General features: G+C 42.9%; 1 protein-coding gene across 1 annotated transcript; it reads left to right on the top strand.

The window, feature by feature from the left end:
• Positions 1-4,252: 4,252 nt before the first annotated feature.
• On the top strand, positions 4,253-9,584 carry dact2 (dishevelled-binding antagonist of beta-catenin 2). Its single transcript, XM_044373815.1, has 4 exons — positions 4,253-5,112; positions 6,494-6,626; positions 6,762-7,052; positions 7,227-9,584. Exons 1-4 carry the CDS (start codon positions 4,840-4,842, stop codon positions 9,113-9,115), a joined length of 2,586 nt encoding a protein of 861 aa, XP_044229750.1. The 5' UTR covers positions 4,253-4,839; the 3' UTR covers positions 9,116-9,584.
• The last annotated feature ends 2,816 nt before the right edge of the window (positions 9,585-12,400 follow it).

The following is a 12,400-nucleotide window of genomic DNA, read 5'->3' as shown; positions in this document are numbered from 1 at the left end:
TTAATCAAATGTCCTTGCTGGATCAAGTAAAGTAAAGAAAACTCGAACAACATTCGACAGTTCATTCAACATTTTTTGGCATGAACAACTCTCAATCAAAGCTAAAACCCACAGAAACAAGACCCTAATCTTGGATTTCATCAGGAGATAAATCCTGGAGCTGCTCCACTGACAATGAATTGGAAACTGACATGGTGGATTGTGCTGTGACTGCCTGAGCTTCTGCATTCAAGTAAGTTTGACGGTAACTGTAGTGCTACCAGTTATGAAGCAGAACATATCTCAAATACCTTGTAAAAACCTAGTAACTGTCACTTCATACACAAAGCCGACATCATTCAGTGTCAAAGGAGTAGCAACGGGATATGTTTCTTGGATACAGCTTTGACTACGGCTTTTATTGGAAATGACCAAGAATTTCAAAATAAAAAATAAGAGCTTTAAAACTAAGGAGTGCTCGAGTGGTCTGCTGGAATACCGGACATGTCTCATGGGTGAGATAAAGTTGGAGCTTTTAGATTAGAAATCATTTTAGGCATTAAAAATAAGTCTAAGGTTTCAACCTACTCAAAACCATGGAGACAAAGTCACTGGAAGCTTTTCTTAAAAAGGGTTCATAAAAAGCTGCAGATAAAGAACAAAATGCCTTTTTTATTGCCAGTAAAACTCACATTGGAAATAAAATCTAACTCCATAATCTCCCACAGTAACTCATAAGAGGAAGTAGACATCTGGTGAGTGGCTGCATGTTCAAGGATAGGTGCACAACTTTTCAAGTCTGTCTTAAAACAGTCAGGTGTCCATATGAACACTGAAAGAGGGTTTCTTTGCTGTAATCATTCCTCCTGTTCATACTGGCTATTAAAAGATCCCCTTCAAATGTGCTTTCAATGTAAGTCATAGGGGCCAAAATCCACAGTGTGTCCACACACTCATTTTGTGCAAAAATGCATTTAAAAGTTCATCTGAAGCTATATGAGGCCTCAGCAGTCTGAATTAGTCATATCAAGTTGATATCTGCCATATTTACAGTTTTTTTAGCATAAATTTCCCTCTTTGGGTTTCCTCAGACAACGTTTCCCTGTTGAGCTGCAGTGGAAGTCTAGTAACAGAAAGAGGGACTCCTAAAAAGACTAATCTGGACTGCTGAAGCTTCATGTTAGCTTCAGATGAACTTTTAAATAACTTTTTGCACAGAAGGAGGACTGTGGATTTTGGTCCCCATCCCTTATATTGGTGCATTATGAAGGGATCTTCTAATGGCCAGTATGAACAGGAGAAACGGTGGCAAGAAAAACCTATTTCAGTGTTTATTTGGGCACCTGACTTTTGTTTTAAGACAGATTTGAAAAACTGTGAACCTGTCCTTCAACATCAAAAAAGTGGGATTCTGCGTGAGAGGGACTCTGAGGTTCATTCATTCATTCAAACAACCAGCACTGTCATGGTCAGACGTGGCAGACCAAGGGAGGCTCTGTTGTCAGATATAGGAAGCCACTTTGATCTCCGAAATTCCTTATTTTCGCCTTTGTTGATGACAGAATACCTGCGAAAGGGATTTTCAATCAGAGAACCTGCATGGGAATCCCCTGACACACACACACAATTATGTGAAACAAACCCCCGGAAATAGTTTGAAATCAACAACACCCATCATAGGAATTTTGCCTCTTTTTAAGCATCAGAGTGTCTTTATCAGATTTTCCTCCTTTGAAGTAGTAAATTCACAATGCCTACATGTGAAACAGGTTGTTTTTTTTCCATGTACACAGAGCTGACAACAGATTCACTCCTCAGCTCTTCCTCTCGCACATACACACAGACACTCTCTCAGTCCCACATATGACAACACCCCATATTTACTTCTCTGACTTCCATCCCGCACATCCTGTTTGTGGCAGCATCTTCCATTGTTTCCATCTGCATCTACCTAAGCAGGTACAAAGCTTTTATCAAGCTGTTACCACAGCAGCTGTTCTTCAACAAGTATACTGGATACAGTAAAAGGGATCCCTACCCATGTGCTTTTGTTTCGTTATCAACATTTGGCTGCTTTATCATTTCTTAAGTGGATGGAAAAAAAGGGAGGGAGGATGGAAAATCTGCTGATAAATGCAGAACACAAAGAAGAAGCCACACAAAGAAAAACCTCCACAGAGACAAAGCTTTCTGGATTTAGCCTGGCAAAGTGGTGGGTAAAAAGGTTTTTTTTGGAGAAGCCAGGGTGGAGGAGTTTAAGAGATCTTCTCTTGATTAACAAAAACAGGGCACCTTTTGGGCCAGCACCCCAGCTGATGTCACCCTTTAGGAAGTGCTTTGAAGGGGATGGGGGCAGAGGGACATCCAGGCATTACAATGCGGTGTTGTATGCCAGCAGCATCACTAGGACATGACGCTATCCCTGTGAGGAGTGGGCTTCACAATGCACTCTATATTTGCTATAATGTGAGCATCTTGATGAGGGGCCTACCAAAGTGCACTATCAAAGTGACAGGGATGTGTGTTTGGGTAAACAAGTGACTGAGCTCCATATCTCAAAAAAATTATCAGCTAAATGAACCAACTTCATTTTGCACCATTTTGCATTCAATTACATAACAGCAAGTATAATAGATATAAAATATTCTGTATCCACAGGCAATTTATCAGAAAATAAAACTTATCCTGCAAGAGTGAGAAGTTATGTGAGACTGCCCTCTAGTGTTTCAAATTCATTATACAAATGCACGTTGACTGTGAATTCACATTCAAAAAGCCATTCAAACGGCATGTAAACCACATATTAATGATCAGACAGATCTGTTTATTAAACTTGAATTTAAGATACTTTAATCACCTTGACTGTGTGCTGTGTGTCCTGTGTTTGTGTGTGTGTGCGTGTGTGTGTGTGAGTGTGTGTGTGTGTGTGTGTTTGTGCGTGTGTGATGCTCACACAGGTGTACACCGCCCCTGGTATTTTGGTATTTCCTTTGAACTCTGGCTTCAAGATAGCTGGAGATATCAGCATCAAAGAATCGCCCCACCTGTGATACAGTGCTAACAGCCACAGTGTAAGTGAATAGTTTGTAGCTTGCCTCATGTTGCCTATGCCTGTGATGAGGGCTCAATCCTTCTCTTATTTATGTGTTATCAGATTATTGAAAATGAGAACAAGTGTTTCATTTGACTGAGACTGATGAGCAATAGCTCAGGAGGAAAGAAAACAAGAGGGATACTTGATATTTGCTGTATGAGTCATATTGTTGAGGCTACTGACACTTTAAAACCAAAAACAGCAACAGAGGGTCAAATAATAAGGGTTATGTAGTTTTAAAGGGTGACCAGAAGTAGAACACACTAGATTCACTGATCCAACTCTGATTCACTGATTCACTAATTCACTGATTCACTGACGATTATTATTTACTACAGTATTTAGTCTTATTTTTTAACAGAATGATGTTGATGTGTGATGTTTTTTCAGAGGTTTTTGCTCCTCCTGGCTCAAGGCCTTGCCGTAAGGATTCTTAATAAATTATCTAGTCTCACATTGAGCCTTAAAGTATAAGTTGGAAATAAAATAATTATCTCTTAAAATGTCATGAAACAAGTTTGTTTGGGAAAAAAATATGTAATCTCACTGACAGATTTCTTTTTAACTTGTTTTGAGAAAAACAAATGGTTTAATTGCACAAATATTGCACAAGACATCTGGAATATTTGCTTCTGATTGGATGGAAAAAATGGAGACTTGTGTTTGAATGGTTTCTGTGATGTAAACATCATATAGCTTACATGACCAGTTGGAACAAGCTACAGAGAACATATATGCTGTGATTATGTCCAACATTGTGGAAGAGGATTATTTAAACTACTTCAAAGCTACTGAGGGAGAAATAAAAGTGTAAATGTAAGAGGTTTAAGATCATTTTCAAGTAGGACAGAGACGTGCCTGTTAATTAAAGTGATATGACAGTGAGAGAATGTGTATTTATGCATCAGATCACATTGTCTGCCACTAAATTATGAATGCCTACAAACACTTGCCAGAAAAACAATATTCCTTACTGCCACGAGGGGGTGCCATTCATCTATTTCTGCCCTCAGGCCACTTCAATCTGTTTTTCTTTCTCTGTTAACAAAAAAAACAAGAAAAGCTCCTACTTGAATAGAGAATTTATTTAACATTTATGTAGATAGCAAATGGTTGATATGCAACAGATTCATTCAATGTAAATGTGATTTCAAATGTTCTGTTTTACATTCAAGTTGAATCCCTGCAAATAAACAAGCTGTTAAAATTTATAATTTTCAGATGATTTTCCTCTTTTCTTTTATTAGGTGGTTGTTTGCCTCATAATGATGATGACTGAGGATCAATACTTCACTTTCCCTGAAATCACCTCCAGCAGACTTTCACACTTTCACAAAGATGAGCACCCATCTCAGAGTAGACTCTCAGTATTACTGGAGAGAAGAATAACAACAAAAGAACAGTGGAAATAGCATAATAATATGCTTATCATGGCATGTGGTATTATGCAGATGAACTTAGTACATGCCCGGGCAGCTCAAGTGAAGACTTGAATGGGGAGGATTAGTACCAGATGTTCATTGGGACCCAGTGGCCAGCCAATAGGGAGGAAGACCATTTGGTCTGTGGGAGGAGCTCAGTGTATCCTCTGTGCTCAAGATTCAATCTAACAGGTAGTTTAAAACCCAAGCAGGTCAACTGCAGCAGTAAGACATAACTACAGACGCTGTTATCCTGCGAGGAGCATCTCGAGCCAGCAGCGGGGTACAACGAAGACATTTCCTTTGCATTTTGCTTCTGGATATGCCCGGACACTACTCTCCAGCATGCTGAGCAGGAAGGGTTCTTGTGCGGGGATGATGAGCGCCGCAGCCGGAGCGGACCGCAGCAGGGTCGGGGAGAGGCTGCAGGCTGCTCTGGCCGGGCTGCAGGAGCTGCATCTGCTGAGAGACAGACAGAGCGATATGGTGAGCTGGGCACTGAAGGTGGACCGAGAGGAGCCGGTGACTTCTGTCCACGCAGGTCCGGAGGGTCCCAGGATGATGGGGGCCGAGGAACAGCGGCTGGAGGCGACTCTCACAGCCCTGAAGCAACAGCTGGTAGGAAGTTATTTAAATGAAAAGCCATAAAACAGAATAATTAAAATGCCTCTCAAGGGGTATTATGTGTATGTCGTAATTAGTTGTACCATAGGAAGTACGTCTTTTACTATATTTATATTCTATACCATTAGGCTGACATTGGGCTCACTCTTTTCCCAAAAAATTACAGTAAAATAGTCCTTGGAATAAAATCATCCATGTGAATCCTGCCGTCAGCTGATGCTCATGTGCATCCAGTCTTCAATTATTACCAGACACACTTTCATGCTCTCAGCTGGGGGTAGGAAGTAGGATAGGTGTCATAAATCAAGGTTCATTGCAGGACCAGAGGACTGTATTTGTGTGTGAGCGCTGCACTGCAGGGGGGCACCCTCAATCATTAACCACTAATGTCAGGAAATTTAAGCAAAAAAAAGATGGCGGTGTGGTTTTTTTAAAGGTGTATATTTTGCTGTGAATGACACTCAGTGAGAGTCTCAGCCCAGAGAGGCCCCTGAGTGCTACTGACAACTGGCTGTGTGGAGTTTTCCATGACAAGCTTTTTCCATGTTGCTGCCATTATAACAGGAAGTGCAGGGATTAAGGTGCTATGCATGACTTTCAATAGAACTGTGCAAATGCAACGAAGGGTAAAATGTACAACACAGGGGCACCATAAGGTTCAAATTGTGTTCTACAGTCACCCAAAATACAACCACAACCCATCTAAAAAGACACCAGTAGATACATGTAAACCAGATGTTGAAACCTTTTACTATAGGTCATCGTTTTGCTGATGTTTTAATAGAAATCAACTGACCTAACTTGATTTTACAAGAGAATAAAACATTAATGAAATGCGGCATTTTGCACTTAATAACCCTCAGCCCTTATTTTGAGAACAACTGTAACAGTAAAATGCCCGGTCCTAGCTGTAAAGCAAACAGTCCTTCATCCCAACCCCCAAGCTTTCCTCCTCAAGTCGTTTACACAATGGCCAGGCCCTCGCTGTGGGGGAGAAATGAGTTACCCACCACTGCTTCTTCCATGCTCCCCCATGTCCTGCTGGGGTTAATCATCAGCCACAGCTGGGTTGGTTTTGTTTTTCAGATGGCTGTACATTAGAGCATCCTTTATCTTAAAAAGGCATTCTCTCAATGAAATTATAGCATTGCTTACCTACATCCTGACTTTTCTGCTTATTTCCTTGTTCATACATGGAAATAAAGCACTGAACATGAACCTGTACAGAGAATGTCTGTGTATTTGTATGCATGTGGGTGTGCCAGGAGTTTTGTTGCAAAACACTGTTGCTCTTCCCGATTTGCCTTTTGGTTTAGCTGACCCGGCACATATTTTGTGGGTTAGGTTAAAATGTTATGTGTTGCCTGTTTTGCAGTCTCGTCTTCGGAAGCAGGATGTAGGCCTGAAGACTCACTTGCAGCAGCTGGACCAACAGATCAGTGAGCTGAAGCTGGATGTGAGCAAGGCCTCCACAGAGCAGCTGGAGAGTGACAGCAGGCCAAGTTCAGGTCTGTAAGCACATAGTCTCAAGAAGCCCTACAGCTGCTTACTTTCTAGTACTAAAGCGTACACCCAATCTACCATCACATGACTGTTAAATCCTGAGGAAAATACTCATGAGTTAATCATTCTGCTCTCTCCAGGTTTCTATGAGCTTAGTGATGGCGGCTCTTGCTCGCTGTCCAACTCGTGCACCTCAGTGTACAGCGAGTGCCTGTCATCCTCCCAGACAAGCCTTCTCCTCCCGCCCATGAGTCCTGCTAATTCTCACATTAGCCCTCCATTACAAGTTGATGTTTGCCGCCGGCGTTCAGCTGATGAGAGCACTACCCAGCCCAACCCTCCACGTGCCACAGGCCTCCATCTGGGCAGCAGCAGGATCCGAGCAAGCACTAGTGCCACCGAACAGGCACGACCAAGACCTGTGTCAACAGGTAACCACATCTCTCAATCTCTTGTTTAAGCCAGTCTTGTGTTGAAATGGGAGCCACGCAACTGTTACTAAGCAACTCAACATGCAGTTTCTTGCATAATAACATGTAATTCCTCAGTGAATGTGTGATTTGAAAGGTAAATCAGTATTTTTGTGTTGCCCATGTGTTTATCAGGTGATCTCGATAGGATGATGGCCCAAGGACCGAGCTACTACAAATCAGTGGATTCAAAGAAACCCTCAATGTGCCCAAATCCGAAAACCTCCACAGTGGACCCCAAGTTCCAGAGCAACCTGGTGTCCCGCAGTGGGACGGAAGTGTATCAATACCCGAGCCCCCTGCATGCTGTGGCTCTCCAGAGCCCCATCTTTTTCCACGGGGCCGAACCAGACACACCTGGACTTCTAGAGGGGCACGGACCCTCGGTGAATGGATCTGACACCCTCCGAAGGGCACAAATGGGTTATGACACCAAGACCCTTGGTTACATTGACAAGCTCCTCCAGCGCAGCTTGAGCAAAATCCAGAATGAAATGGGCACAGAGACTCTGCAGACACACAACGACTATCACAGGAAGCCCACTGAGGTTGTACCTGTATTTCCTGAAGTGTCTCAGAAAGAGGTGTCTCAGCTGCAGCCTCTTCCGGCCCAGACCACAAACATCATACAACAAGATAATGACCAGAAGAGGCACTGTATGACATACTTCAGTCAAGACACAGCTGATAACACAAACCACAAACAGTCAGTGAGAGCTCTGGAGGTCTCATACCGGTGCTCCTATCCTACTGCCATGAGGGAGTACAGCTCTGATGAGGTCACTACTTCATCCTTGAAGAGAAATGACAAAACACAGGGAGAATATGGTAGCATAGCGAGAAGCCATTCAGAGAAGAGATGTGGGGATAATCCGGAAACAAGGCCACTAGAGAGGAAGGGCCACAGGCAGAGACCAGCCATGGCTCACAGCTCCAGCACAGAGGAGAGTCAAAGCTTTGAGGTTCACACTGGTCACACAGCTTCCCCTGAGTTTGTCCATGCCAAATTTGTCCCTGCTGGTTCTCAGAGGGTCAAGGTGAGACAGGCAGACCGTAAAACCAAAGCTGTAAAACTCAGGAGAAAAAGCAGTGAGAAACCCCGAGCAATGAGGCAGCAACATGGCTACTCCTCCGGTGAAAGGACCAGAGAGAGCAGTGGATCCAAGGGAGAACCGAGAAGATCAGGTAAAGGAAAGGTGATCCAGAAGTTTACCACCCATCACACAGAGGAGCGCAGACAGGGCTCAGGCTCAGACTCAAGCCATTGTGGCCTGGGACTGATGCACACCCACAAAGTCTATCCTAAGCCGCATCCTATCCCTGCTGTTACCAAGTCCAGCAAAAGCCGCAGACTGCAATGTGTGGAGTACGAGCAGCCTGTAGAGCAGAGGAGGAGGAAACAAGGGGCTGCCAAGTGGCCATCCAATGTGGAGATGTTCCAGGCCTCGTATGCTCAGAATCAGAGGTCAAAAGAGCCCCATGCTCAGGCACCAGGGAGCATGCAGATTGTCCGCAGCATGAGTGCCAAGCCAGGCCAGTGGGTAGGACCTCCTCGCCCCTTCCAAACCTCCATGTCCTCTAACTCTTTCCTCCACAGTCTCAATGCCAGATATCCTCCAGCACCCTTCCATGTGTCGGCCCACTACCCACCCAGATGTGAGTCTGAGTACTCAGCTGAATGTGCCTCACTCTTTCACTCCACCATTGTTGAAAGCAGCGAGGGGGAGATGAGCGACAACACCACCAACCGCTTTGGAGATAGTGAGTCCAGCCAGAGCTTCCAGTCCTTCTCGGACTCCGACAGCAGCCTGTCCCTGGACGAGGGGGACCAGGTGGACAGCCACGAGGAGGAGGGAAGTCTAGTGTGGGCTGAGGCTGCACTTGGGCCCACTGCCGCCGGACGGCCCCTCCAGCAGCTCCCACGCCCCGAGCCCTCAGCCTGTCGCATCAAAGCCTCCCGAGCCCTAAAGAAGAAGATTCGCCGGTTTCAGCCTGCCTCCCTGAAGGTCATGACCCTGGTCTAGCAGAGTTCCCCCGGGCAGCATGAAAAACACAGAGAGCTGTGGGAAATGCTCTGAAAACTTGTTGGAAAGATCTTGTCTGGTCTTTCAGCACAGTTCCCTTAATTATCACTGAGAGACTTCATTTGTGCACTGATTATTTTGTTGAAAAGAAAAAAAACAAGTGGTTAAAACTGAAACTGTACAAAAATGGTGCATGTATAAAAGCAGGTACAACACAATTATTATATGTACACTTAATTTGTAAATAGTTATGTTATTATAATTACATTTTCTCATAGCATGTGGCTGCGTTTGGTGATTTCATGGGCAAAATTGTTGTCATACAATTGTCTGTACGTTAAGAAATAAAACCAATCTTTTTACATTTTTTATTTCAAGTAATAGTTTATTTTCTGTTAATTTCTTCATTTTGCTCATTGATTATAACTATTTCTGTCTCTCTCTTTTGAATAAAGTGTTATTTAATGTATGTTGAGACAGCTCGATTTTTTTATGTATCCTTCACTTAACGCACTCAGCTTTTCTTCATGAATGAGTAAGCAATGTTGGCAACATCTCAACCTCTCTCCTCTTCTGATGACTATGACACATGTTGAAAAAAATCTCCACTTAATCCTCACAAATGTCCTGCTGAAGCTGACCAATTTGGCACAGATAGCTGTAACAGCTTCTTATCTGGTTTCCTGATTCTGCCCAGCTGTTGGATTAATAAGTTGCTGTTTCAACAATCAGCCCAGACAGTTGTGTTTAATTAGAGGGTGAAACTTATCAGCACTCAGACATTTAAATGTGGGTAAACACACTTGCACTGAAGTACTAAAACACACAATCACACTCCTACAATTTCAGGCATTGAGATGATGGTTGTTAAAGCTCAGGTTTCAGTGCAAAGACTTGAGGTTTTAAAACAGTTGGTGTTTATGGCAAAAGGCACATTGGATTTAGAAGGAATGACAGATGATAAGAGGCTCCTCATTTCTGAGCTGTCATGAGGAGATTAGACAGTGGGCAGCTGCACAGAGTTGCCCAATAATCTCATTTCCAAAATCCACCTTGGCATCTTTCCATTAAAATTCTTTCAGATGGGGTGAGAAAAAGGCCACTTGTGAAGGTAAGTAGTCCAGTGACTGGCTTTCCAAATATCAGCCCTCTCTCCCGTGGTCGTATACGTAATAATGTTTTCTCCCATCAGGCAGCCACTGTGACCTTAACGTTCCCAACTAAGAAGCTTACAGGGCTGACAAACATTTTCAGCATTTCATCAAATTTTACTTTGAAGTTGTGTTCCCTGCAGATTTAATCACCATGGAGACCATTATTTTTAAGGCTCATGAATCATGCATTTAGTGAGACTTTCTCTCACTCTCCTTTAACTAGAAATGTTCAATTTGCTTTCAAAAAGAAGAAAAGACATCATTCTTTGAATAAAAGTGCTCACTAAAGGGCATATGTTAATTCAGTAGCATTCTCTTCTCTACGCATCACACAAAGACAGGTCCAAAGGGCAAAAGCTTCAACACACATCAAAGATTGCATTTTAAGTTCAGCAAGTTGCTACAATTGAATCAACTTATTAGGATTTGTACATCCAGCTGACCTCTGTCCTCTCTGTAAGAGCGACAGCGAGTGGTCGGAGGGATTAGCGCTGCTGTTTTCAACCAGGCTCAGAGGGAGCATGACAGGCGCTGGACTTGTCTTTGATGTTGAGTATAGCAGAACTGTGCCGGCTTGACCTTGTGTGCTTACTGACCTTTCCAGCTGTAGAGCTGGCTCATCTCTGGAGGCACATCTCCCTACAATAGAGGGGTCAGGGGCCTTTTTGTACCCTTGCTGTCTCTGGGCTTGTCTTTTTTTGTGTTTCCCCATGTTCAACGTGTCACTTACTTTCATTTAACTCATTGTTTTAGTCTGTTGGTAAGAAGATGGGTCCACCTGCCTACTGCGAGTTGTGCTCCTGTCTGAAATTTGTTCTTTAAAAATAATTACCTAGGAGAGGTTTTTCAGAATCAGCCTGCACAGATAAATAATGTAATAATTGGATGCTGGATAAAGACAAATTGGATAGGGAGTGAAACCTCTTGGGGTTGAATTGAAATTAGCAACCTGTGCAACAGGTGTACAGGTGCACACGTGTAAATAGGATTTGGTCATGATATTTTATAGGGTAGTTGAGTGCGGGGGGGTTACCTTCACACTGCTTTATAAAATGCTCCCCACGGATGGCTGTCAAGTCTTACTCAAGGACTACAGATGTTGTGTAGGATCTTATTACACAGATTGTGGTTCAAGTGCAAATGGTTGCATCTAATCAGGATCATACATTTTCTGCTGACACCACACCTGCTGGTGAAAGGTCTTTACTGAGGTCCTTTAATCTTAACAAAGGCAGATTTATCATGCCTTTTTCACATGGCTAGAGAACCACGCATACAATGGTAAGCTCATTTTTTAAAAAAAGGATAGTTTGACATTTTGAGGAATTTCCATATTTGCTTTTTTGCTGAAAATTAGATGAGAAGATTGATACCACTCTCATGTCTATACTGTAAATATGAAGCAACCTCAAGTAGCCAATTAACTTAGCTTAGCATAAAGACTGGAAACAGCTATCCTGGCTCAGTCCAAAAGTAACACAAAAATTGGGAAATGTAATGTAATAGTAATGTGTTAAAACAATGAAAGTACTGAAAGTGCATGGTTTAAGCAGCAAAATGATCTAAGCAACAGTTCATTGACTTAACACTCCAGATTTCCTCACACACACTCTCTAAACCAGTCGGCAGTAGGATATGCTTGTCAGTGTCCAGTGAGATAAAAATAGGTGGAAGTGTCATGAATTACTCTGAGTACTGGGGCAGGTAAACACTGAGGTAATGCAGAGAACGCATGCTACTGAGCTGCTTTGGAGAGTGATCTTATTACACATCCCACATCAGGTCACTGGACTTTTTCTCTGCTAACACGCATCTCATTCGATTAACAAACATTTCATCTAGGTCTTACTATCTAAAGTGATCCAGGAAAAGAATGATCAAAATGTATCCAAATATCAAATCCAGTATTTTTCAGTTGTTTTAACAATTCTGTGACAATGTGACATCCGTAAAAACAAGAAAAACATTGCAAACAAACGTAAGAGAGAGCAGAAAGAGGAGTAAGAACAACAAAGGGTGCACTGCAGACAGGTGCTAATTAAACTTTGACTTGGTTCACATTAGGTCACAGTTGGAAGGGGGGGGGTTCTCCTCTTACATGTGCATGAGGTAATCCCAAAACCCAACATGG

This window comes from Thunnus albacares, chromosome 14, assembly GCF_914725855.1.
Source record: "Thunnus albacares chromosome 14, fThuAlb1.1, whole genome shotgun sequence".
NCBI classification, from domain to species: Eukaryota; Metazoa; Chordata; class Actinopteri; order Scombriformes; family Scombridae; genus Thunnus; species Thunnus albacares.
The sequence above is the reverse complement of the archived record's forward strand: the minus strand, read 5'-3'. Positions and strand labels throughout refer to the sequence as shown.